This window comes from Dermacentor silvarum, chromosome 9, assembly GCF_013339745.2.
Source record: "Dermacentor silvarum isolate Dsil-2018 chromosome 9, BIME_Dsil_1.4, whole genome shotgun sequence".
Classification (NCBI taxonomy): Eukaryota; Metazoa; Arthropoda; class Arachnida; order Ixodida; family Ixodidae; genus Dermacentor; species Dermacentor silvarum.
This window is the reverse complement of record NC_051162.1, coordinates 87,806,333-87,833,503: the sequence shown is the minus strand read 5'-3', so window position 1 is coordinate 87,833,503 and position 27,171 is coordinate 87,806,333. Positions and strand designations below refer to the sequence as shown.

Genomic DNA, 27,171 nt, shown 5'->3' with positions numbered 1-27,171 from the left:
TAAAGCAATCACACATGTATTCTGAAGTACGCTCAATAAATTTTCATTATGGTCATGTGATTTCATCCTAATTGTCTACAAGGCTTCCTTACTTTTCAGTAGTCTTACGGAGTCATATGCGGGCATATTTTCATAATAGTTATTCTTATTCGCATTTTATTACCCTTAATTACACTTACGACCTCTTCACTCTCACTATATATAACCATAATCATAAATATCAGTATTCATACAGATTCATAAGGCATTCTCACATATACCCCCACAGCAACAAATGTTTACTATGCAGCGCATCGTGTCATGCATTATATATACTGGTGTACAGATTTCCGAGGGAAGTAGTTCTAGAATTATTACGCATTATTTCTCCTACATATAACGCAACACATAATACAACTCTAAATTTGCAGGTGAATGGCTCAGTACTCTACAGAGTTATTCAAAATACGTGTATTCTCCATGCAACACACATGCGTCACGCAGCGCAACAATAATTGAAATACGGGAATAACCTAAATAGAAGCGTTCGACTATTCTCTTACCTAGGCAATCGTTGTTAATGGTTTCTGCACATTTTTTTTTTACTTGTAGGCATATCGGCTGCATTTCGCGTTCATGCTGTAGATGCCATTGTGGTGGAGTAATTCGATGTCATTTTCCAGTCTTGTGTCCAATGTTGCACTGCGGGTAATTATTGCCTTCTCACCGGTCACGCTATTGTTAACTTCTGGCGGAAGTTCTCTACCTGCCGGATACAATCAACCATCTTGGCCATGTGGCTGCTAATCTCGGTCTCGCCCATTTGTCTCACACCATTTCCCACCTTATTCCAACCTTGTTTCGGCATGTGGCTAAACGGAAGAAGTGGCTTAATTTCCGCTAAATTCCCTGCAAGGTCGCAAAAATTGTCCCTAAAACTGTAACGCGAAATTTTCGTAATATAAGTGATGTTTAAAACCATGATATTGGTGGCATTGCTTAGAACATTAACTAAAATGATCAGCATTCTAGTGTGTGCCCCCGTGCTGTTGACGAATAAACCATCGATTTGCCAGAAGGGTGTAGAGTGCTTTCTTTCTCATGTACTTACAAAAGAACATATGATGACAACTAGTTCCGTTAACCTTCCGATTGTAAGGTGACAAATCCAGCAAGGTTCCGGAGCGCTTGAGTACCCTGTTTTACAAACACGAAAACGCACTCGGTACAGGTTATTCATGCAAATTTTCTCGCCTTCAGCGCTTGTGAAAGAATCACAAAGTTTGCCACCATGCCCTGCGGCACGTCATTAAGGCATCGATGACAATTACGTGACTTTTATGCAGGTCAAACATGGCGTTGTCGCCTTTTGGGTTACTTGAAAGCTGTGCGCAGCATTTATTTGTTTTGAAAGCCGTCTCACGGGAATAAATCAGCCCAGCCTGTTCGATATTCGCACAAGCTTCTAAATCAAAGTTAAAAATCTTGGTATGCTAGTTTGCTCCTATGCATGTGAAACTTCACCAACTGAACAATGAAAGTGAAGCACGAACTGGGATAATACACATCCAATTAGGTTTTGTAAGAACTTAACAAAAACAATATATTTGGTGTCCAGGACATTGTGCGAGCCCGTTTCATCGGTTCTAGTAATCGCAGTTGAGTAAGCATACTTAAGTTAAAAACATGAGCGTGTGCGAGAAATATACTGTCCCAGAAGTCACAAACAACCCTTTTGCGAAAACTTCATTTATTCCCCATGCATTTAATCTTGACCAAAGATTTGCCACGGTATTCCGTCCATTGCTGGTTTGCCTGATCTTGGTGGCACTTGTAATTATGCTAAATGCCTCGTGCTACATTTTGCTCTGCGAACTGAACTGAAAAACTGAACCATACATGTACTGAAGCGTTCAAATACGTAGTTTATTGCAAAGACCATAATTAATCGAAACCCTTTGAAAGGTAACGTGTCTCTTATTTTCATCAAACATGAACTTTGCATACTATAAAGTTCGCTCGGGCCACTAGAGAAGACATTATATATGGCAATATACCGTTTGTGAGCACTGTTAAATTTTTACGAAAACTTTGTTTGAGTCATATGCTACTAACTTCGCACAATGATTTCGTATTGTCTTCCCCCCATTATGACTAAATTTGTTCTTAGTGGTAATAGTAGTTATGCTAGGGTAGCAGGCAAAATTTGACGCCACTCGTAACACTCATAACCTTCCGGGGGCTTGAATACGTGATTTATTGGGCAGGTAGCAATTATTCGAAACAGTCTGAATTTCACATGCACATTTATTAAAGAACATCTCTTATTTTCGCTGACTGTGAACTTGGTGTGACGTAGGATTCCTTGGGGACCCCGAAAATATAGCGTGAAATGGCCACATAACACTTCCGAGTGCTTAGTAAAGAAGTTTTTACAAAGGCAGTAAATGCAAGAGCGTTTCCCCCATGTTCACTAAACTTGATTGTGGAATTTATATTTGTGCCACGGCAAAGGGCTAACTTTTGCTTCACTCGCAGAACACACTCTTAACGCTCTCAGGTGCTTGCTCACGTAAATACTTGCCCACGTAACAATTATCTCAAACACTTCGAATTAAGCCTACACGTTTCGCACAATGCACCGCTTACTTTCGCTCTATATAAACTAGCTACCCAGTTCAGTCACCATAGAAGCCAACTAAATGCCCCTTTGAAGCATCAAAAATATGAAATGGCATGGGGGTAGAGCATTGATGTTTATCTCTGGTAAGCAATACCATAGCGTCGAATAAACATAGGAGCAAGTTGCATTATATTTGTTGTTGGTGCCTTTTAATGTTTTACTACTCTGGGAAACATTGCCGATGAAGTCATTATGACACTCCCGAACCCTTGGGTAGGCAAATTTCTACAAATACTGCAATTATCTACACGAGTTAAACACTTATCTTTCATAATTCACAGCGTGCTGCATATTTCAGTGATATATAAACACCGTACCATTCATAGTTCAGAAAGGATACTGTGGAAATCAACTGCATGCCTCGTATAACTCGTAAAAATGAAAGCATACGAGTATATTGTTACAGTTTCGAAAACATATAATGAACCTACACAATTTAATCTTTGGTACGCGTCAGACAAAGCGAGACGTCTATTTCCTATGAAGCTATGAATAGAATGTCTGTGCCGTTTTTTGTCCTCCCTTTAAAGTGGGTCAGCATTTATTGCCTTTTATAGGTGGGATTAACATCTCGGAACACGCCTAAACTTGGGTTTGGAAATTTTCAGTTCACACCTAATTTACACACACATAAATATTTGCCTTCGGATTGGCGCTCACATTTCCCACGTTTTTGTTCATGCAAATTGTCGGGAAAATCAATTTTTTAGAACATCGGTAAAACTGGCATGCAAAGTTTTGGAGCGCTTGTTCAAGCCTTAAAAATTTCGCAGTAGATTGTAGTTTATTAATTGCACCAAATGTATTACTGCAGGAATAGTTCACATTTTCACGACTTTTATAGAATGCGAGTAACAGAGCATAAGCGCAAAAGTACCCTCAGTGAACTCACTCGAGGAAATGTTTCAATGATTTCAAATGGAATATATTGCAATGGTACACAGAATAGCTTCCAAATTTCAAATGAACTGATGGCTATGCCATACAGATGGTGTTGCCATTTTTAGAAAATTACAGTCAATCTTCCCAAGATAGGCCATTAAAGAAGACCGCAGCAAGCGGCGTTGGGATCTGGTCGGTGAAAGAGGGTCACTGAGGAAAAGGTAAAGTAATCATTACCCAATATTGGTAATACCAAGGAACATGACGCGTTCATACGCCTAGTGCTGGCCGACACAAAACGAACATCAACAAAACGTCACGTTCTCCTCGGATACGTCAGAACTACTGAGGCAAATCATTGTATACTTTTGAGCATATCTGGTAGCAGTGCTCAGTTTTTTTTTGTTTCATAGTGCCGTCGCTATCTAATATAAAGTTGCTTCTTGCTGAGGAGACAGCTACTATTTTTCTAATCGCGAACTGGTTGTGATGCTTAACAACCAGTTTGTCTCAATATATGTTGTCATATCATCGATGCTCAACGCCTCGATGATGTGACAACATATACGAGACTCACCATATCACGTTTTTTGCTTTTACTCACAATGTCCTATTCTTGCGCACCGATGAAATCACTTTAAATACATGTCTGTAGAAGAAATTGTGCAATGAAATTGAACCATTGTTGACAACACTAAAATAAGTATTCTTTTTTTTCAGTTGAGCACCGGCAGAAAATTGGAGAGGGGGTCATTGTAAACGCCTCTCTTTTCTACGACAGCAGCTACTACAAAGATTCATGCTAAAAAGACCTGGCGAAAACATAACAGAATACCTTATCAATTTGACTCGTCAGGTAGAATCGCCTTGTTTTTGTTCTTTCACTAGCGGAATTTTTCGATGTTGCAACTATTTGAGACGTTCTGACACAGCAGTGGAGTACACATGATTGCATGTTACCGGCATAAAATGTATCTCCTGATGAAAAAAAATATAAAAGAATGTTGCGCGCTTGTGACTTATTGTAGGACGTGAGGACTCTACATGAGTGGTGCGTTAAAAGTTCGTCATCATGCATTTACGTGCCTCGAGCTGGCATAACAAAGCTGGTCTACCACCAGCTAAAAGACGCGTTCATGGATTAAAGACACGCTTCATATGTTTGAGTGGTGCAAGGATGGAGGATGCATTTCCGCGGCATCGATCGTGGCGTCGATCCTCATGCAGAAGCATTATTTACATTTTATTGCGACACATGCCATCTTGATTAATCCAGACGAGATGTGTGCAGTGCCCTTGCACTTTCGCTGATATCCTGCAGCGCATTTGTGAAAAAAGTTAATACCGGAGCGCTGAACTGACTGGGCATACTGAAGTAATGCTGGCTGCTATGGGCAATTCAGCTGCATAGCGAAAAGAAAAGCTTACAGATCATACACACTACGAGAATTGCCATAAGCAAAGAATACAAAACGGCAAATCACAATAAGACATGTGCAGCAATATTCAGCCACCTAGGGGTCCTATAACCTGCCCGTAAAGGTCATCAGCCGCAGTAGCGTACCCTTCAGAGCATAGGTAATATGTCTAAAACGTGAGCACACTAAAGGACTGCGTTCTGGGAAGTGCGTTCTCGTGGGGAGATGAACGACAAAGAAGCAAAATCTTTTTGTAAAGGGTCTCTTGCCTACAGGAACATACATCAACTTCTTTGTGGGTCTCGTCCACAGTTCTTCAACAGGAAAGCTAAAAAATACAATGGTGCCCTAATAATAATTTTGTGCTTGGAAAAACGGTTATCTAAGGGTGTTTGTTTTTCGTGAATGCAGATTTTTTTATCAGAAGGCTATGATCGTGAGATACCTGTCGTCTTCGCAGACCTGCTCTACGGGAAGGCGAAAATACTTTGCGGCTGCTTGAGTTACTCTGCAAAGACTAATTAACAAGAACCCGTTCATTCAATCTCTTTTTGTAATAACTTGGGGCAGTTGTTTATACAAAAAACTTGTAGACAGTCACAATTTGTGGCATGCCCATTTTTTATAGTTCCAGAAAATTGCACTTAATTTGAGATATTCTGAGATATTCGTCATCAAAAATGAAGGCAGAATCTAGGCAATATTGGAACCGAATATGCCGAGAACGCTGGAAAGGCAGCCGTTTTGTTCTGTCGGAAAGAAACTCCAGGTGACAAAGGGAGTTACGAAATTTGAATAAAGGCACGTCGAAGCAGAATCTCGTCGGGCAAAACGGCAAGTCATCTGTGGTGCACAAGCGGACCGCTTATCATACTTCGCGCATGTTGACTGGTACTTATCTGATTCTTTTTTACCCGAAGAGTAAAATAGGAGCAATCTACTGTTCGCGCTCTGTACATGACGGAGAAAATGCCGCAATGGCTTCCCCTGAAGGTTACGTTACACAGTGAAGGAAAATGTGAAAATTGTCGTGATGTGCACTGCAATAAACGGCTTGTCTTGGCTAGCCACGCCGTTGTGCTCGTATTGTAACCCCTGTCTACCAGTCACTGGACATCTCATTATTTCATCTCTCTGCAAGCACTTCCTCAAAGCTGGCTCTGTCTGCTACCGGAGGCGTCGGAAAGGCCTCGCCGTGGATGAAAATTCTGAGATTGGTGGTTTTGGCAAATAAGTTGGCCTGTGGAAGTTTCGTATGGGATATTTAGGAACTGAATGTTGGCGCGTTATTCCTCTGACGTCCTATAATAGATGTCATTATACGTTTAAGTGGCCACAAGTTCAAGAGTCAGGCTCCTACTTCTCACTTTAATACAGTAGACCTCACGATACGACCGACTGGAGTCTATAATTTTAAACCGCGCTAGCTCCTTGGACCGAATGATAAACTTGAACTAATGTGGCAGCACTGCAGCACAAACAAATATATGTACAAGTGAGTGAACTCCAGCTATAACCCAGTGCGCTTCAAGCACAAAGCAGTGGTGCCCAACATCAATGTTGTGAAGCCAGCGTCTCTTTCGGTGCCATCCATCACTGTCCGCTGTCATTGTGTAAATTACGCGCGCGATCAAGTAAAACTTTTAGTTAAAAGTTAGCGCTGCGTATGTGTCTTCTAATTCTTGATCCCTGTCGTGTTGCGCTGCTCCATGTCTATTATGAATCCATCACTGTTCCACCGAACACACAGCCGTCCGATTAATCCGCTGTGGGCACCAGTGTTCCCAGTATTATGGAATATTTGACGAATGCAATGCTTTCGAGCTGTGAGGCAATGGAAGAGTATTTTTCCAAAAGGTTCATTCCTGGCGCTAAAAATTACCACTTATTTGCTGCGAAAGATGTAACACATAAAAACGGCAGGAGGCTAGAGACATGTATGTATTAATAGTAAGCATTATCAACTAAGTATTCTCTGCTGTCGAATTTATAAACACGAGAGTATTTCAGGAGGCAGCGTTTATGATAACTTGGGAGAAAAGCACAAAATATCTTTCATACAAAAATATATAGTTTTTGCAATGTTCTAATATTTTAGTTAAACGGGCCCAAAAATAAAATTATAGAGTTCCATGGCTAATGCTTCATTACGGACTGAGAATATAAAATATATTTCTATAAGGCTATCGATAAGCTGCCATCCGAGATGCAACAAGCAAACACCAGAACTCCGTTTTGATAGCGCTCCAACGAACTGAAAATTACCCTACCCTGGCAGTATTAATGCACACCACAATAGCGTGCCTGGTAGCGCACTCCATCAGCATTGCATGTACCATTTACGCCTGGCGGCATTATATACTGACAATTTTGATTTTAACAGCTGAGCTGTTTAAGCTGAGCTTTAGTCCTTAACGTGCGAACCGAAAATGTGGGCCGACCCTGGTGGTAGGGCAGAAAGGGTCCAAGCGCAATGGCACATACCCCTGGGAACTAGCGAAGCTGAGCGTGGCGAAGTCTAGCTAAGCATGGTTGGGACTACTTAAGCTTAGTCAGTTATCGAAAGCCAATTGATAGCCAATCAATAGCTAATCAATTATTGATCAATAATCAATAAATTCTGGAAAATGCTGGGGATGACTTTTGGCAGTGCTTAGCCAAGCCCAAATACTTGGCCAATTCCATGCGATAGCCAATTGATAGTCAATCAATAGATAATCAATAATCGATCACTAATCAATAAATTCCGGAAAATGCTAGGGAGGACATGGTCGTGCTTAGCCTAGCCCAAAAGCCAGGACTAGCTAGGTGCACATCAGCTCCGCAGTCTCTTTAGCATTGTGCTTCCAGCGCAAGCTAAGCAAATTTTTAATATGCCGTTTATTGAAACAAGAAAATGTGTGGAAATGCTTCCAATCGCTCTCAAGATATGAATGGTCCTTCGGGAACCTTTATGTCCTCAATGGGAGAGATCGCCAGGGGCCGCCGAGGAGTGCGGACCCATGCACGTTGGCTCCTGACTCTTTATTTCCTGACTTTGATAAATTCCATGGATTTTCACTACTTTTGCTACGGTGGTGCATGAAGTCATTCCGGATCGACTGACACCAATTTTTTGGCAAAGCGGATCAGGTATTTTGCTCTGCGAGCTTTGAAAGCCACGAGCACGCGACCCGCCGCGCCGGCCGTCTTACTGGGTCGCCGGAGAAGCAACTACATCAAGCCCGCACGCAGTAAACCCGCTGCGGGGCGAAGAAAACGTGGATCTTGATCACGGAACGTCAAGTATCACCCGGAAAACCACAATGGACCCCCAAAATTCCATGAAACTTGTCTCGGAGACAGAGGAAGACATCCACCCCGCCGCCAAGAACGGACAGATCTCTGCCATGGACACAAGCACCGAGGAAGATGACGCGAACGGAGGTACGTGGGACGTCGCCATGTCTCTTCGTGAACGCAAAAAGGTCAGGAGGCAGGAGCGCACAGCTGAAAACGCGGCAGGGTCCAACGACCCTGCTGGCCCGGAGGGACAAGTAATGGCAGATAGTGGAACTTCCGATCGGAAGTTCGGACAGAATGTGAGAAGGGGTGAAGTATACTCCACCTGCACCACTAACGGAAGGTCGGACAGTGGTTTAAATTGGTCGGAAGGTCATCAGCACACCTGGCGCCGCCACCTGCAGTAGTTTGCCTGGCGTCATCAATTCACGTTGCACCGACGTCCGCAGAAGCGCGTGTCGCCGCAGCGCTGTCGTTTACACTGGACGGATCAAGTTTCGTATCATTGATAATTAGACCGGAAGGCGTGGAGATGAGCAACTGGCACAATGCTTAAGCATACTTAACTCCCAGAGGAGGTTCTGCATCAATTTAATATTTGTTTTATTGAATAATTTCTTGATAGCGATTCATCTTACTTGACAGCCGGACTGACGGACGGGTTTGGTCGGTGGGTCGGCATAGAATTGCTCACGCATTTCAACGTCTACTGCAGTTTTAGATCCTCCTAATACGTTTTTCATCTGCTTCTCTTTTCTAGGCTCAAGAATATTTTAATAACCAGTCAGTAATGGTAAAATTCGTCGTAAACAGCACAATGCAGGTAAGACAATTCTATAGCATCTGTATGCTGCCTTTATGGGTAGTTGATGTACCGTTTTGAGCTTCAGAAATATATAACCTTCGTTTGGTGGTAATCAGGCTTAGCTCTTCTTTTGAAGGGAAAAAAAGCTTTTAAACACGGCTGTCCGAAAACTGTTGCGTATTTGGCTTGTGTAGAAAAGGAAAAGATTGTGCGTTTATTTATTGTTACAATATAGTAACTCTAAGATGGAAAAAGTACTGAAAGTTGGGCGAGTTGGCAGCTATTCATCTTCAAATTGGGGCGCACACACAAGAAACGAGTCCAGAAACGAGGACACAAAGAAAGGGAAACACACTGACAAGGTAACTGACAAGGAATTTGCCTTTTTGAGCGCCACGTGATTTTGTTAAGAGACGTACGTAGAAGCTCTGTGTATATTTTTTTCCCAATAGCTGTATCATTTTTATTCCGCATGCTCTTGCACATGCTCACTGTGGCCATATTGGGGATATATATATATATATGTGTGTGTGTGTGTGTGTTTGTCGAACACGCGACAAATTAAGGTTTCAGCGAGGATACATGCACAACATCAGTGGGGCCACGCGAGTCCAGCGGAGCGATCTCATAGTTCACATCTCCACTCTGACGCAACATCGTGGCCCTGGGTAGCGCGCCAGCAGCTTTTCAGACAAGCCGATACGGCGACATGGTGTTCATAAAAGGACAGCGGAGCCATCGGACGTTCCAATGTGGCTGTCGCACCGGATCTTCCTCGTGGCTTGAGACTCAGTGAGCCGGGAGCTGGCAATCTGGCGGGCCTTGTGAGGTCGGGCGAAGATGGCTTGAGGAAATTCAGTGGGAGTATTCGTCGAGGGATGAAGCAGTGTAAAAGGGTGAAAAACCAGAACGTAAAAGGGCGAAAAGGAAGCGGTCTCGTGACGGGACAAATTATAGGTGAAGCTCGCGAAGGCTTGTCCCAATCACTGTATAGTCGCCAGAAACGTACATAGAGAGCATTTCTGTCAACGTGCGATTGAGCTGCTCCGTGAGTCTGTTTGTCTGCAGGTGGTAGGCGGTGGAAAGCTTGTGCTCGGTAGAGCAGGAGCAACGTAGGTCTTCAAAAACGTGGGGCAAGAAGGTGCGGCCGCGATCAGTGAGGAGCTGCCGAGGTGCGCCGTAATGGACGATGACGTGATGTGAAAGGAAATCCGCCACTTCAATTGCACAGCTTGAACGCATAGCTCGCGTGATCGCGTACCGGGTCGCGTAGTCAGTCGCGAAATCATCATCATCATCTTCTTCAGCCTATATGTATGTCCACTGCAGGACGAAGGCCTTTCCCTGCGATCTCCAATTACCTCTGCCTTGCGCTAGCTGATTCCTACTTGCACCTGCAAATTTCATAAATTCATCACCTTACCTAGTTTTCTGCCATCCTCGATGGCGCTTCCCTTCTCTTGGTATCCATTCTGTAACTCTAATGGTCCACGGGTTATCCATCCTACGCATTACATGGCCTGCCCAGCCTGATTTCTTTCTATTAATGTCAATTAGAAAATCGGTATCCCTGTTTTCTCTGATTCACACTGCTATCTTCCCGTCTTTTAACGTTAGGCCCAACATGTTTCGTTCCATCGCTCTTTGTGCGGTCCTTAACTTGTTCTCGAGCTTCTGTGTTAACCTCCAAGTCGTGCCAATGACCCACTTATTGCCAGATTTCGAAGTAGAAAAGGGGCCGAGAAGATCGAGACCGACGCGAAAGAATGGTTCTGAGGGCACATCGATGATGTCAAGGCGTCCAATGGGCTGCACAGCAGGTTTTTGCGGCACTGACAGAGCGCACAGGCCGGAACGTAGCGGTGCGCAGAGCGTTACAGGCCTGGCCAATAGAAGCGGCCCCGTACACGGTCGTTGGTAAGCGAAACGCCAAGGTGGCCTGCAGGAAGGCCGTCATGCAAATGCTCAAGAAGTGAGGTCCGGAGAAGGCGTGCTACAACGAGTAGAAATTCTGGTCCTTCAGGGCGTAAGCTGCGACTATAGAGAACGTCGTCGCGAAGCACGAACAGGCGCAGCGCGGGCTCCGAATGTCCAGGATTGAGACGATCGATAAGAACACGTAAGCAGTCATCACGTACGTCGTTGCTCAGTGCGGATGTCACGCAGATCAGAACTAGCCATGACGCAAGAGTCGGTGTCATGCGCATCATCGTCAAGGTGGTCAGCAAAGTGATCAGAGGGTTTGGCGGTCGAGTCATCAATGCAGCGCCACCTCTGGAAGCTGCATCGCTTAGCTTTTCTGGAGACCGGCGCCGGGGCTGCATCGGGAATGGCGGGCGACGAGCCTGCGGCGATAGGGACGATGGCCGACGAGCTGGTGGCGAACGGGACTGGTGACGTCGGAATGGCGACGAGGGATAGTTCGAAGGGACACGAACGTCATTGTTTGCCTGTTGCGGTTGAAATGGAGGCTCGTAACGACGCTGGCTCTGTTCTGGTCAATAAAAACTTTGAATGGGGGTCGCAGAGGCCAGGAGACAGTACCGTTGTTACACTGGCGAGCAAGGTGACCGATACGCCGGCCGGCAAAACAGATTGGCCGATTGTCTGCGGTTCACTACTCGGCTGGATTTCGGCAGCGTGCAGGATACCGCTGACGAGTCGATGGACAAGGAGCATGAGACTGCTGTGAAGCGGCTACGGCACATACAGAATGAACTCCAAGACCAGAGAGTTCTTCATTCATCTTGCTGGTCTCTCTGCATAAATGGTTCTGTAGGCAAATTGTTCGGCTCACTCGGTGGGGAAAAAAGCGCTGCAGGAGCATTGGCTTCAAGTTTTCGCCGCACTATCCGCGTCAGGTCATCTGATGACGATGGTCGCTGCATTCCTAGCCTGTCGTCACAAGATGTCACAGCTGTGTTCGGCAGATGTGCGAACGGCGTTGCAATGCGGCGGCTCTTGACCTACTTAAAGCTTTGGCACTCTTTTATGACGTCCTGTACTGTTTCACAATTTTTGCAAATGAGCAGGTTGGAAGCGTCGTCAGCGATCCCCTCCAATACATGCCCAACAATGTCTGACTCAGGCATATCGCTGTCGGCCTTACGGCACAAAGCCAGCACGTCCTGGATGTAAGAGACGTATTACTTTGTGGATGTTTGGACGAGGGTCACTTGTTTTTTCTTTGCGGCACTTTTCTGACGGTTCCTCGGCTTCTTTGTGCAGGCGTCCCAGTCGTTAAGATCTTCTTATGGATGTCATACCACACCTTTGCCGTGCCTTGTAGGTAGATGACCTTGTTAGCCACCCGCCGGGGTGGCTCAGTCAGCTAAGGCGTTGCGCTGCTGAGCACGAGATCGAGGGATCGAATCCCGGCCGCGGTGGCCGCATTTCGATGGAGGCGAAATGCAAAAACGCCCGTGTGCTTGCGTTGTAGTGCACGTTAAAGAACCCCAGGTGGTCAAAATTATTCCGGAGCCAACATAATCATGGGATGCCATTTGTTGTGGGCACTTACACGCTCACACGTGGCGATCCAGTCTTCCACGTCGAGGTGGTCGGTGCCGCAGAACGTTCCTGGATCCCGCGGCTGAGCCAGGACAACCTTCGGGGTTGTAGGCATTGATGCGGGCTGCGCCATTTTGGGTCCTGTTTCGTCCATCATGTTGCCCTGTTCGAGGTGACGCCCATTGCGGAGCTCCGTTTTGTTACTGGTGGGTACCCCACACCTCCACCAATTTGTTACGTTGCGCAGTCACATATACAGGTGTATTTACAATATTTACAAGAGAGGCAACGATACATAAACAAGATGGCTGACGAGACCGATTCTTCCTCTACACGTCAAATTGTCTTCTTCTGACTGGTGCCACTCTTGGTTGCACCTTAACAATACCAACTGATGCTTTTTCTTATTGAATAAAAAGTTGCAGCTTCCAGTCATATGACGTGAAAATCGAATGACTGAAACATTGCACTAAAAGGCAATGAATTTTACAGGCAACAAAGAATTCCAATGAATTCCAACCTAGCAAATATTTCAGTATAGAGTAGGCACAAGATAGCACAGCTAGTCATACAAAAATAAAGGATGCTCCATCAATAGAGACAATGGGTGGCCGGCTTTTGCAATTCAACGATGGGGTGTACTGACCAAGTCAAGGCATATAATAAGGTGTTTCACGTTACTTATTATAACATATAAAGATTGGTGCCCTGTGCGTTTTGTGACCAAACGCAAATTATGCGTACTCGTCATGCTTAGTCAATCTTCTTTCGAAATACGTTTTTCAAACCTATGTTGATACGAATATCCGTTGTTCAACTTAAACAAAAATAGTCTTGGGGTCCCATTTCTGATTTTCAAAAAATTTGAGACCAGTTGTACAGAACTCAAAAACTTATCGTTATTATGGAACACTTTTCCATGCACCGAACAATGCCGCAAATTATAAAAGTAAATGACACCAATACGCACTGAGAGGTCTGGAGTGTAGCTTTCTCAATTTTGTTACCAAAGAATCAAGCTCACATATTCGTCGAAAAAGGTAGATGACCGGAGCATCCAGCATCGAAATATGTGGCTCAATTATTAGGACATTATCATACTTTCATCTTTACCACACAGCACGGGCTTGTGGCATGGCTTAGCCTATACACAAGCGCTGTTTCTCATTTTTTTCAACGAATGCATGGGGCTTACAATCTGGTAACACAATTCGCCTGACTAATATGTTACCCAATTGTGGCACCTGACCCAAGTGTGCACATATGAGACATGTTTGGTTATATAGACAGCATTCATCATATCCCAGAACCTAGGACTACACAAAAAATATTATTTCAGGAACCACTTCAAATATTGTTTTTGAGTATGCTGACTTAAAAAAAATTCCCCATAGGCGTAGTGCAGAAACATTATATTTTATACTACTTGTTCGAGGGCAGTAAACCTCCTAAAACATTGAGCATCTTGAAATAAAGAAACTACCCAACTGAACAATTTATGAATGCTTATAAATGTGATAATATCCGGAGGAAGTCTGAAACTTAAGCTAGGAAGGTGGTCCAATCATGGAACAGCAATAAATAAAAGTGGCATTGAAATTACAGAATATCGGATTGTAAGTGTTTTGAATAATTTTTCGATCTATGAAAAAGTGTCAGATAATGCGGACTTTTCATACAGCCACCGCAAAGTGACTGGTACGTCGGGTGTCCAGGTTAGAGCACTGCACGGGCTCGGGCTTACCCGAAAGCCCGTGCCCGGCCCGGCCCGTGGGCCGGGCCGGACCGGGTAGAGCAGTTTTTTACGGGCTCGGGCCGGGCTCGGGCACGGCGTGTGCTTTTTGACCTGGGCGCGGGCCGGGCTCGGGTTTTTGACGCGGGCCCGGGCCGGGTTCGGGCTTTCTGGCGGTGTGCATGTAACGTGCAGCGACTTATTCTCGGGCATCTCAACTCTGAAAAACATGTATTTCTCGGTCTCGGGCCGGTTTCGAGCCGGGCTCGGGCCGGGCTCAGGCCTAAGGTAACGGGGTGGCGGGCCGGGCCAGGCGGGAAACGTAGATTATTTCCGGCCCCGGGCCGGGCTCGGGCGTGCTGCCCAAGGTAAAAACGGGCCCGGGCCGGGCTCTGCCTGCAAAAATCGGCCCGTGCAGTGCTCTAGTCCAGGTATCATTGCTACAATATTTAAAGGTATATTTGCATTGTACGTGAAAGGAATATTGAGTTTATCTTTGAGTTCCCATGCTTTTGTTTTCGCGCATTGGTTATAAAGTTTTCTGAAACCTTGAATTACGATTTCATCTTAATATTACTTTCAGAAGGACGATTGGCTGGTAAAATACACAAATGGGTCCATTAACGGCGACAAAACTTTGGAGAACATGACACAATACGCCATATCTCAAAATGCTTCAAACAACTCTATTTTATATCACGCTTCTGGGTATGTAGTATTAAAATGTCTTCGTATTATTCACTTAGTTGTTCAGAAGGAACAGAAATAGACACCGGGTGGCTAGTGTTGACGAGTAAGCCAGGCAAGCGTCTGTGTATCTTTTTGCTTTCAATATAATGCATTCGTTATTGCAGCATCTATTCTTTATTATGCAGTTCCTCATCAGTAGAAGTTTGATAAACAAAAAAAAGATGCCGCGTCAGACTGAAATTTTGCGTTCGCACTTAACTTATTCCAGATGTAAATGAGAGCAAGCAAAGCACAGATATGTTCAGTTAAACTGGCATATCGAAGCACAAGGAATAAGTAACAATTTTTTATATCAGTAGCTCAAATTTCTATGCCAATACCATAAATTATAAAAAAAGAAACATGAGTTGTTATATTTTACGTAATAGTTGAGCGGGAACCCGCTAGGTGGAGAGAAGTAATAAAAGTGAAAATGAGACATCAACCCAATCGTAGCAGTTGCTACAAAGGAAAAACCTATACGGGTTCCTCAAAATAAAAGCTTCGCAGTTGCAGAAAAATTCGTCCTGCTCCGGGACTCAAACCCGGAACCACCTCCTTTCCGAGACAGCCACTCCACCATTTGAGCTAACTAGGCGGCTAGCAGGTTGCAGGGCGAAGTCGAATTTATCAACAACTCGAAGCAAATCAAGTGTTTTACGGTAAATGTTCAGCGGAAACTCGCTATGTGGAGAGAAATAATTAATTACGACGTACAGAGGAAGTGAAGACGCGGTGTTCGTGGACTGCGGCCAGGTACGCGCGCAGGCGCGCCTTCACGGCCGCGGTGGTAGATCACGAGAACACTTGCAAAACTAGTGTCACGGTACGCACGGTGCACGCGGAAGACAGCGGAGGAGGTAGCCATCGTGCTAGCGGTGGCCACCACCGAGGCCGAAGTGATCATCAGCGACTCCCAGACGGCAATTCGCAACTACGCCAACGGCCGCAATCACCCTCTAGGCGTTACGAGTACTACTCGCGGGCAAAACCGGGAATAAATAAGTTTACATCGTATGGGCACCCGCCCACACCACCTCACTCGCCGGCAACGAGGCGGCGCACAGGGTGGCTCGAGGGCTTACGCACCGAGCCGCCAACCACACTACCGCCGCCTCGGTCACGACGTCTGGTGAGGGGTGGGAGTGGGAGGATCGCCTGACGAGTTACAGAGAAATAACGCAACACTACAGACTGGCGAGGTGCAAATTTCCGCCACCACACCAGAAACTGAACAAGAGATGGGCGGTCGCATGGCGACAGCTGCAGACAAGAACGTTTGTAAACCCGGTGATTTTGATTCTCTGTTACCTAGAGCTTTATTCGTCCAACCAATGCAAGTTTTGTGAGGCCAGGGCAACCCTGGAACACATGTTATGGGAGTGCAAACAAGGGGGGGGGGGGGGGGGGGGTTCTAGACGGGGACGCAGCCTCGAGCCGAACGCGCTGTGAGACTACGCTGCTCAGCTCCGCCCTCGAAGTGGGCCGAGGAAGCCGCCAGAGCTCAAGGGCTCGTGGCCGACACCTAGGCAGGGTATTCGCCCAAGTCCGCGAATAACTCGCCGGATTATAAATAAAGTTATCATTCAATCAGTCATTCTCTACAACTAGCGGGTGGAGTGGAGTAACGGGTCCAGGGGTTATCTCAGAAAATAGTTTCTCTGCTTTGCATGTATTTGAATAGGCCGCATTGGAGTTGGGCCCAAGGTAAAGCTTGCTCTAAGTTCGCGTTCTTTACTTCGATATTAAGTGTTCGTGCAAGCTGCCCCTCTGCTGCTCTGGGAAGGCGAGTGGGAATGAAAGGAAGGATGCTAGGAAAGGACTCCCGTTGTAGAGCCTTTCTCTCGTGCTTCAGTTGGGCAATCTGGTGGTCTGGTACACCGTATTGGGTGTTTTTTAGCTTTCCTCTTGCGATGGCAGCTGTTAGCACATGCCTCACTGGCTTGCTTTGCCTCCGCATAGAAGGCACGGGAGTTTTGAGGCGCGGGCATTGAAACATCTATGGGAGGGTAGACATAAAAAGCTCCGCCGTAACAGCCATGTGAGCTCACCTCGTGCTGATACGCGCTCGTGCCTCTGATCGTGGGTTCGTCCTCATCTTCTTCCACAGCTGGCTCCGATGCTTGTCACAGCTGGCTCCGATCATGCCAAAAATGCAAAGTTGATTAAGAGAGAGTGTATTCAGAAACTCGAACCCACGATCTTCCGTGGGAGTCAAACCCACGACCTTTAGTGTTAATTAAGGGTAAGGTTTTTCAGGCACAGTTAATAAGTTAGCGTCAATTAAGGCACCCGGACCCACGACCATTAGTGAGAGAAAACAAGTAATAAGAAGTAACAATGTATTCTAATGAGAATGTCAAGTACTTTAATGAATGTATCTTCAGCGCGTAGGCTTTCGCCTTCACCTTATTTGGCATGTGCTAAAGGGAATGTCTATTTTTTTCGGTTAGCCGTAATTTAAATATTGTTGTTGCAATAATGTCACATTCTGTATGACAAGAAAAGTCGGCCAATAGACACTGCAGCCCAACACAGCGTCTCAAAGAAAGCAATAGCTGTCGCAAGAAAAAAAAATGCGAGAACTGGCACACTGCGCACGGGCCAGGCGTTTCAAGGAGATATTTAGGCACCAAGGAAACATGCGTTCGATCGCATCTATCACGCCATACTTGCACGTATCTTTCTCATGTGGCAAAGCGTCTCTTGAAAAAGTCTGGAACGGAGACATGTTGCTTTCCACGGTTACAGAGGGCATTGTATACTAGGTGCACATCATTTGCACAAGTATATTTAAAGGAGTGAACTTGTAGTGCATACGGCAGACATTACCAAATCCTGACTGGGAGCTTACCACTGTCGTTGAAAAGAAAAGTGTAAAATCATTGCATTCTACCAGTGCTAACATATTGGGCAGAAACTTGGAGGTCAACAAAGAATCTCGAGAACAAGTTAAGGACGGCACAAAGAGCGATGAAACGAAACATATTAGGCCTAACAGTAAGAGGCAGATAAAGAGCAGTGGTAATCAGAGAGCAAATGGGTATAGCCCATATTATAATTGACATTAAAAGAAAAAAATGGAGCTGAGCAGGTCATGTAATGCGTAGGCTGGAAAACTGGTGGACCTTTAGAGTTACAAACGGATACCAAGAGAAGGGAAGCGCAGCCGAGGACGGCAGAAAACTAGGTGGGGTGATGAAGTTAGGAAATTTACAGGTGCAAGTCGGAATCAGCTAGCGCAACACGGGGGCAATTGGAGATTGCAGGGAGAGGCCTTCGTCCTGCAGTGAACATAAATATAGGCTGATGACGACTATGATGATTCAAATGACACAACTATCATATTCTCATGACAAAATGGAAAATTCTGGTTGCTTGCGACGAGACGTCTCTCTACAGATGAATGGCCCCCGCTTCCAAGTACACGACCTATTGATAAACAGCAGCAAGTGCCTCATCCAGTACAGCCAGCTGCTCCATCGGATGAGGTGCGACATACAGATCAGCAAGTGGTATCGCTACTGCGATCCTTAATGAATGCCATTCGCGTGTTGCGGAACAACATGCACACAACGTCAGCCAAAAGTGCACTGCAAGTACTGGACACACTAAGTCCGGTGCTGGCAGCCCTTGAGTAAATTATGGCTCCCCAGCAACTGTCTTTTCGGGAGGAGGTCCGAAAAGCAGCAATCTTCCAGTGGAATGCCCGTGGACTCCGATCGCGCATCGCCGATTTCCGACGGTTCGTGTACGCCAACAGGTTTCCCATCATCATCATCTACAAGCCGAACTTATCGAACTCAATCAGGCTATCCGGCTATGAATCATTTATGTCATCAACTAGTGGTGAAAAAAGCAAGGTTATGGTGTTTATTCGCCGTGACCTCACTTACATTCTTTAGCCTCTGCCACCTCATGACGATAACCATACGTATGCTAACAGCAAAGAAGAAAAGACTTACCGTCACTGTTGTCGGCGCATACCTATCACCATCAAGCAGATTTGACTCCAAAACATTACGAGATATTCTGTCAACATCTCCTGATCCATGGATTATCATCGGGGACTTCAACGCACATCATACAATCTGGGGATGTACGAAAATCAACGCGAAAGGCGGAGCCTTGGAATCATTCGCCACCGACAGCGAGCTCTGGGTTTTAAATGACGGCAGTCCTACTTTTTTACGCGGCTCCACATACAGCAGCTGTCTTGACTTAGCCTTCGTATCACGAAGTCTCGTCGGGCGTACAGGATGGTTTACGGACATTGAAACGCACGGGAGTGACCATATTCCACATATGTCAAGATCAGAGGACTGTCGTCGTCGAAGTCAAGTGATACCTTCCGAAGAGTGCACTGGCCCTAATTCCAGGCTGTTATTGAAGACCAATGTCAAGGTAATTTATTACATAATTTGGAAGACATAATCAAAACCACAGTGCAAGACAGTACACGTACTCTAATGTGCTCTTCGAAATTCACTGAATTTGACGTAGAATTAAAGCGACTTCGAGCTATACGGCGACGTGCCGAACGTAGATACCGACGCACGAAGTCAATGGACGATCTACGGACTGCTAGACGCCTACAAAAGAAGATCCAGCGCCGGTTAGATAAGCTAGAGTCACAACGCTGGACTGCTTTCTGTGAATCGTGAGACCCTCGCAAGCCCCTATCCAACTTATGGAGGACGGTGCGAGGGCTCAGGACGCCACCCGTACAACAGTCTCCATTCAAGGCTCTGGCCTTCTTCCAACAACGACCAGATATTGATGTCGCAGAAGACTTTTGTGCCAGATTATCCGGGAAACGCACAGCTTCCAACAACTTATCACGTTTCATCAGCGTCCCGCCACCACGTGACCCCCGCATGGATCTTGCATTTTCAATCCATGAACTCAAGGCGGCGCTATCTTTGTGCAGACACACGTCGTCACCCGGACCTGACGAAATTTCTTACAGAGCTCTGTGTCATGTGGGTGAGCGGGCGAGGAGTGTTCTTCTTGAAATCTATAATGAATCCTAGCGAGCTGGCACACTTCCCACAAGCTGGAAGACTAGTCGCATAGTTCCGCTACAGAAGGCTGGAAAGTCTCCGTTGGAGCTTTCATCGTATCGCCCGATTGCATTGGCGAGCTGCGTGGGAAAAGTGATGGAGCGGATGATCCTCGGATGCCTGGAGTGGTACTTAGAATACCACAACGTCTACCCATGATGCCATGGCAGGATTCCGACGCGGCCGCTCGTCGATTGATAATGTCGTCGACCTTGTTACCTATATTCAGCACCAAAAAGGGTGTAAACGTCTGTGCGCTTCTTTGTTCCTCCACGTCAAAGGGGCGTGCGACAAGTTACACATGAATCCATCCTCGCCGCTCTCGAAGATATAGGCCTCGGTGGTCGGATGTTCCTATGGACTCATAGCTATCTCTCTATGCGATCTTTCTTTGTAAGAACCGAGGACGGCCACACTTCTTTGCATTACACCTACTGTGGCGTCCCCCAAGGTGACGTACTGAGTCCTACTTTGTTTAACCTTATGCTGATTGGTCTCCTCCATCACCTTCCAAATACAGTTAAATTATCAATGTACGCAGACGACATATGCGTTTGGGCGTCCGCAGTGACGCCTACAGCTGCGCGCCAGACTCCAAAAAGCTGCCACTCAGACTGCACACTATGTCCGAAATCAAGGCCTGGAGATTTCATCTGACAAATGTGCACTTGTGGCATTTAGGCGTAAGCCTATGACGCACTACAGTGTGTTAATTAATGTGCAGATGATACCATTTGTACGGTCATATAAATTCCTGGGTGTCATAATTGACAGAGACGTCTCATGGAGTCCCCATGTATTGTACATGAAAAAACGGTTGACAGGCATCTGTCACCTTTTGAAATTCTTCGCTAGAAAGACCTGGGGAATGTCGACAAGCGCTATGCTTCGACTATATAGAGTACTTTCTCTCGGCTTCTTGCGGCACAGCTTGCCAGCATTAACTAACGCAAGTACAACAAGCCTACGTACTATATAAAGTGTGCAGGCCCAGGCGCTCCGGATTTGTCTAGGTCTTCCTCGAAGTGCGTCAACGGCGGCAACTATTGCAATCGCCAGAGACCACCTTATAAAGACCCACAGCGCAGTTGAAGCAATAAGAATGCACGTAAGGCACCTTGCACGGACTCCTTGCCACCATCTAGCTTCTCTACCTGTAGAGAGACCACACGCCTCGTTCTGCCGAATGGTATCCGCACATCGTGAGGCTATACCATCTTGCTTCACACCTGCCGCGAGACCTTCCACTCCTCCTTGTTGCCTCATTCAGCCAACGATCAACCTGACAGTACCCGGCGTCCGTAAAAAAAGTAGATGTGTCATCGCCAGCTCTTAAACAGCTTACCTTACTCCTATTATATGAAAAGTACCGGAATTACACCCACATATACACCGACGGTTCCATCTTGCAGAACAGCTCTACCGCCGCTGTCATTATTCCAGGAAAAGCTACTACTATCGAGACGAAAACATCTAGCTTGACAACGTCGACGGCAGCAGAACTCCCAGCGCTTCGAGTCGCACTACATTTTATTAATGATGAACCAGCACACAAATGGTCCGTTTTCTGCGACTCGAAGACGGCACTGCAGAGTTTACTCCCGGCCTTACGGCGCGGTCCACAGGAACAACTAGTTTTCGAAATCACAGAAGCCATACACCACCTGACTGAGAAAGGACACGAAATAATCTTTCAGTGGCTGCCAAGTCACTGTGGAATTATTGGCAGTGAACGTGCCGATCAAGCTGCTCGTTCAGCTCATGAACAAGACAACCGCCTATCGATCCCGCTGTCTAGGACAAATGCTGCAAGGATGCTCCGCCTACTTGCACGCCACGCCATCAGACTGAAATAAACCACATTTTATGCACGCCCGATTATACACCGTGGATCCAACCTTAAGCCTTCGACTTCCAACGAGACTTCCCCGAAGAGATGTGACCCTTCTGTGTAGGCTATGGTTGGGCGTCGCATTCACCAATGCCTACGCGTTCCGCATAGGTATGGCCGACAGTGCAGCATGTGGCAATTGTGGAGACGCGCAAACAATTCGTCATGTTCTTTGTCAGTGCCCACAATACAGTGTGCAGAGACAATCGCTCTCCGTCGTGCTGAACCAGTTGGACGACCAGCCGTTATCGGAAGAAAGAATTCTGCAACATCGACGCGACTCAACATCGCATCAGAAGGCCGTGCAAGCGTTCCTGCGGTTCCTGAAGTGCACTGGCCTGTGTGAACATCTGTGATTGGAACGCCTTCCTTGTTACATATATGCCTGTGTCTTTTTTTTTGTTTTTGTTTTCGCTCTCTCTCTGTTTTTGCACTCTCTCCAACCCCTTTATCCCCCACCCCAGTGTAGGGTAGCAAACCGTAAACTGACTTCTGGTTAACCTCCCTGCCTTTCATCTCTCGCTTGCTCTCTCTCTCTCTCTCTCTGGTTGCTTTCCTTAACAAATATTCTCTAGTTACAGCCATTCTTTGTGAGGACATTATGTTCACATATCACTGTTCACGTATTTAAACTATTGCTGCACTTATAACATACGCAGACAAAAGGACTACCGCAGAATGCATAGCTAAATATTTACGAAGGGTTATATTACTGGAACTTCAACGAGTAAAAGTGCAATAACCTCAAGGAAAGGCTGTTATTTAACTGTTTACATACTCAATCATTTGTTTCTTCGCAATTTTTTTACCCTCGGTCTGTTCATTGGCGCATGAACCGGTTAGAGGTTTGCAGTACGGAAAAAATAGACCAGTAAAGTGTTCATGTTCTTTAACGCGTGCTGTGTTGATTCCTGTTTTAGGTGTAAGGTTTAAGCCCTCGGGTTTCTAATTGTATAAAATGTATTATTGCCAAGTTTTTAAAGTATCGCATATTGTTTAAGCATTACAGTAGCAAAAAAATGTACCTATTTTGAAAGTAGAACACACATCTGCAATGATATACCGTCTACATATCTTCCAGATATAAAATATTTGCAGAACTTGATGGGCAGGATTACCATCCCGTCAGTTTATCGGGTAAGAACATTTATTTACCGATTTAAAGCCTCTTCCTGCATACCACCTGTTCAAAGCATGCAGCTTTTAAGCTTGTAGCGTGAAAGCTAGACACACAGGAAGTTATTATCTCTGTGAGGCGAGGATTGCTTCTTTTTCAAATAATAGTGCAGGTTTTATTAGCGACGTTTAAGTTTTTCAACGTAATAGTAGTCACACAGAGCGAATGTCTAACGTCCCTACATAAAAAAAGTAAAATAAGTAAGAGAAGCCCAATCATTCATGAAATTTGAACTGCCTCTACATTAGTGGCATGTTGGTAAGAGTCTGTCAGGCTTCAATGATGCCGAATTACTACAAGAGTAAATGATCAACTGAATTTTAGAAAGGTTTTGAATACTTGCTGAAAATATACAAAGGTCCATTTTTCACAGGTAGGTGTTCTTGGCTGACACAGATGATACGTTGCATTTGTCTTTATAGAGTTCCTTCTATCTTGAAACAGTTTACATGATCGTGTCAAATTTGGAGAGACCAAGATTTATGCATAATAAACATGCTTCTAAAGAATATAGCGATGCTTTGAGTGATGTTTTCCGAGTTTCTATCGGATTCCTGATAAAAGGTCCTCGTCTGATGAGCTAGTGTAAGCATCCGCTTAAATATCGAGGTTCATGACTCTGCATTTCAAGATGAGTCAAACTCTGCGTTTCTCAATAATTGACACAGTACTTTGTACGATGGCATAACTAAAAGCGTGAGGGGACTGTATTTTCTTATCGTGGAGATTAGACACAAGAAAAATTCGGGTGGAACTCGCCTACGAAGAATCTTCAGGTATGCCAATAGTTGAAATGCACCATGTGTGAGTTGTGTGCAGCCGCTGGGCTCCTCCATAGCGTCGCACTCTGTAAACGCTGCAACAACGAGCAGCGCGCCCTAAAGTACGGCCATGGCCGGTCAAATGTGTGCGGCACCAGTGCGTGAAAACATGGCATAATTCATCCCTCCCTCCACTCAACCAACCAATCAAGCAACATTTATTTGACGACGACATCAAATACAAGATGGATATAAGTACACATTCGGAGGTTCTAGAAGTAAGAACTGCTGGGGGGATCTCCTAACAAGACGTAAAAGGGGTTTAGTAGGATCGTGACAAATAGTGAGTCATATCATATATTATACAATTTCTACATCGTAAATAAAAGGTAAGAGAAAAAAATCTACGAAGAAATACAGTAATAATCACACAGTTAAAAAGAAAGATGAAGAGAAAAAATTGAAGAAATCTCAAAGATAACTCACCGAAATTCAAACGAGAATAAATGGCATGTAAAACTAACAATGAGGACAAGTATCAATTATAGGCAAAACTCAATGACTTGGTGATTTGAGCAGTACATTGCATAATGGTATGGCAGAACAAAATCTTCTATGTTGGTTAAATGAGACTATGTGTCAGATAAAGTGTTCATGAAATGATCCTTCGTTTCTCGCTTGAATGTTAATAATGTAGATGACTTCAAATCAGATGGTATTGAGTTCCAAATAGAAATGCCTGAAAACGTGATGGTAAATTTCCCATTATTAGTCCTTGCTTTTGGAAGGACGAAATTGAGTTGTCCTGAAAATCTTGTGTGGTTATTATTGATCAGGCTAGATCGAGTAAAACCTTGAATATTAAGCTCAGTATTTATAAGACGGAACATAAGAAGTAATAGCTTATGGATTGAACAACAAGTACAAAGGTAAAACGTTTAGGGAACGGAATATGGGAGCAGAGGGAGATATATACGATTGCAAAGCAATTAACCGTAATGCCTGCTTTTTGAACCTTGTAGCTGATGAAGATGTGTGGTATATGCATACCCCATGATGACAGGCAGTATGAGAGATGACTGTGTATGTATGCGTAATATAAAGACATCAGAATGACTTGCTGAAAAAAAGAGCGACTTTATGATGACGTGAATACCACATGAGATTTTTTGAATAAGTGATTGCATATGGCACTGGAACTTTGGGTTCTCATCTAGAACTACAGCAAGAAATTTAGTAGACGCGAACCTTGCAAATACATTATTATTTATAGACATTACAATAGAATCAATGTGCAAAGTTTTTAAAGAATGGAATAGCATAAATGTTGTATTTCATTGGTTAATGGTTAGCTTGTTTTTTACACACCATGAATGAACATTCGCTAGGTCAGCGTTAAGTATATCCTGCAATACAAATATTTTTATTGCGAAAATAGTGGTGTTATTAGCATAAAGAAGGCAGTGCGCATGTGTTAACATTTCTGGAAATCATTAAATAATATGAGAAATAAAAGTGGCCACAGTATTAATCCCTGATTATTGACGCCTGTATTTACAATTTTTTTATGAGAAGACACAATTAACTTCGACTGTATATGGTTGTTGTGTTAGGCAGTTACGAATTAGTTGTAAAGGCGACCCAGAAATGCCATACGGTTCAAGATTACTTTAAAAAATACGCTGGTTATTTGTGTCAAACGCCTTACTGAAATCAATAAAGAGAGCAACGACTAAGAGGGCTTGATCGATGGCTAATTTAACCCTCTCAGTAGAAGTAATAAGTGCTAGTTCCGTTCACAAATTATCACGAAAACCAAATTGATCAGAAGTTAAAAGATTAAATTTGGATAAGTGTGTAAATAAGTGTGGAGGATTTTGGAGAATAAGTATAGAACATTATGTTTAATTTACTGCTGTATCCAATAAGGAAAGACGTAATTTTATTTACAGTAAAACAGCACAAATAATTATGTCTGCATACAATTAGGCGATCACTAATTGACTACATCCTTGGTCCTGAAAATGGGAAACTGGTGTTGACTCACTTAATGTTGACGTTGACTCACTTGATGTTTACTCACTGATGTTGAGCTCCTTTATGAACTGTGAAAATGACTTCAGCAAGAGAAGCCATGCGTAGCAGAAGAGCCTGATGCCGAGAATGGTTTTATGTATCAGTTTCATTCCGTACATGTTTTTCGTACGAAACGTCTCGGACATGTATCAATGTCACTTTTCACGCGCTTGAGATGGAGGGCGGTGACATGGGCGCGCGCAAGGAGGGTGCGGGGTGGGGGCCCGGATTGTGCACCTCTCCGCTTCTACTCCAGCCGTGGCAGCAGTGCGCGCCCTGTCTTGGACGTAATCTGCGGTAGGTTTGAAGGCTAGCCGACCCGCGATAGCTGATGGTTTTGTGTGCGCTGTATTCTCGCGCACATAGTTCGCGTTGAAGTGAGAGGCAGCACGAGGGGTATTTCGCTCGCCGCTGCCAGAGTTCTGACACCGAGTGTCCGAGGTCATCATGCTAGTGACACTGCTTGTTAATGTAGTTACTAAACGAATGATTACAGCAGTTTACTCAGCTCATTAAACGACGAACTTTAGTGAAATAGTTTGCCAGTAATTTCGCTATTGCAAGCAATGCTTCGTCTTTTAGTCAGATAGTTGGATAGCGGAAATAAAAACTCGCGTGGGAATGCCAAGAATGATGCTATTCGCATTAAAAACAGTGTAAATGCGCTAAAAAATAAATTATGGGGTTTTACGTGCCAAAACCACAATCTGATTATGAGGCACGCCGTAGTGGGGGACTCCGGAAATTTGGACCACCTGGGGTTCTTTAACGTGCACCTAAATCTAAGTACACGGGTGTTTTCGCAGACGAATAGTATAGTAGTCTTGCAAGCTTTTCAATTGAATAATTATAACAATGGCTTATTGGCTCAAGGCTAAACACTATAGCAAGGCATCTGCACAATATTTGAGGCAATTATGCAATGGGTATTTCAACCCGCGTGAAGAAATGAGGAAGCTATAAGCTTCCAAAATCAGACCTCTTATGCAAGGTGCCATGGATCTGTTTGTAGCGTGAACCTGGGCGTGCTTTTTTCTTGGCTGGGATACACTTATGCCCTCCTGTATATTCGACAGCTTGATATAGGTATGCGTGTAAATCTCTAATATATTTGACATCTCTATGGGCTATGCCTAGACACTGCCAGGGTAAGAGCAGAGAAATTGAGGCATGTGCGCGGAAG

At 44.8% G+C, this 27,171-nt stretch overlaps 1 protein-coding gene across 1 annotated transcript in view; it reads left to right on the top strand.

Moving 5' to 3' along the window:
• LOC125940456 (uncharacterized) overlaps window positions 1-27,171 on the top strand; it is a 53,088-nt gene that overhangs the window by 13,728 nt on the left and 12,189 nt on the right. The window contains exons 2-5 of the mRNA XM_049656691.1: window positions 4,265-4,400; window positions 9,005-9,067; window positions 14,875-14,999; window positions 23,056-23,111. Coding sequence (XP_049512648.1) covers window positions 4,344-4,400; window positions 9,005-9,067; window positions 14,875-14,999; window positions 23,056-23,111 — 301 coding nt within the window. The 5' untranslated portion in view covers window positions 4,265-4,343. The remainder of the gene's footprint in view (window positions 1-4,264; window positions 4,401-9,004; window positions 9,068-14,874; window positions 15,000-23,055; window positions 23,112-27,171) is intronic.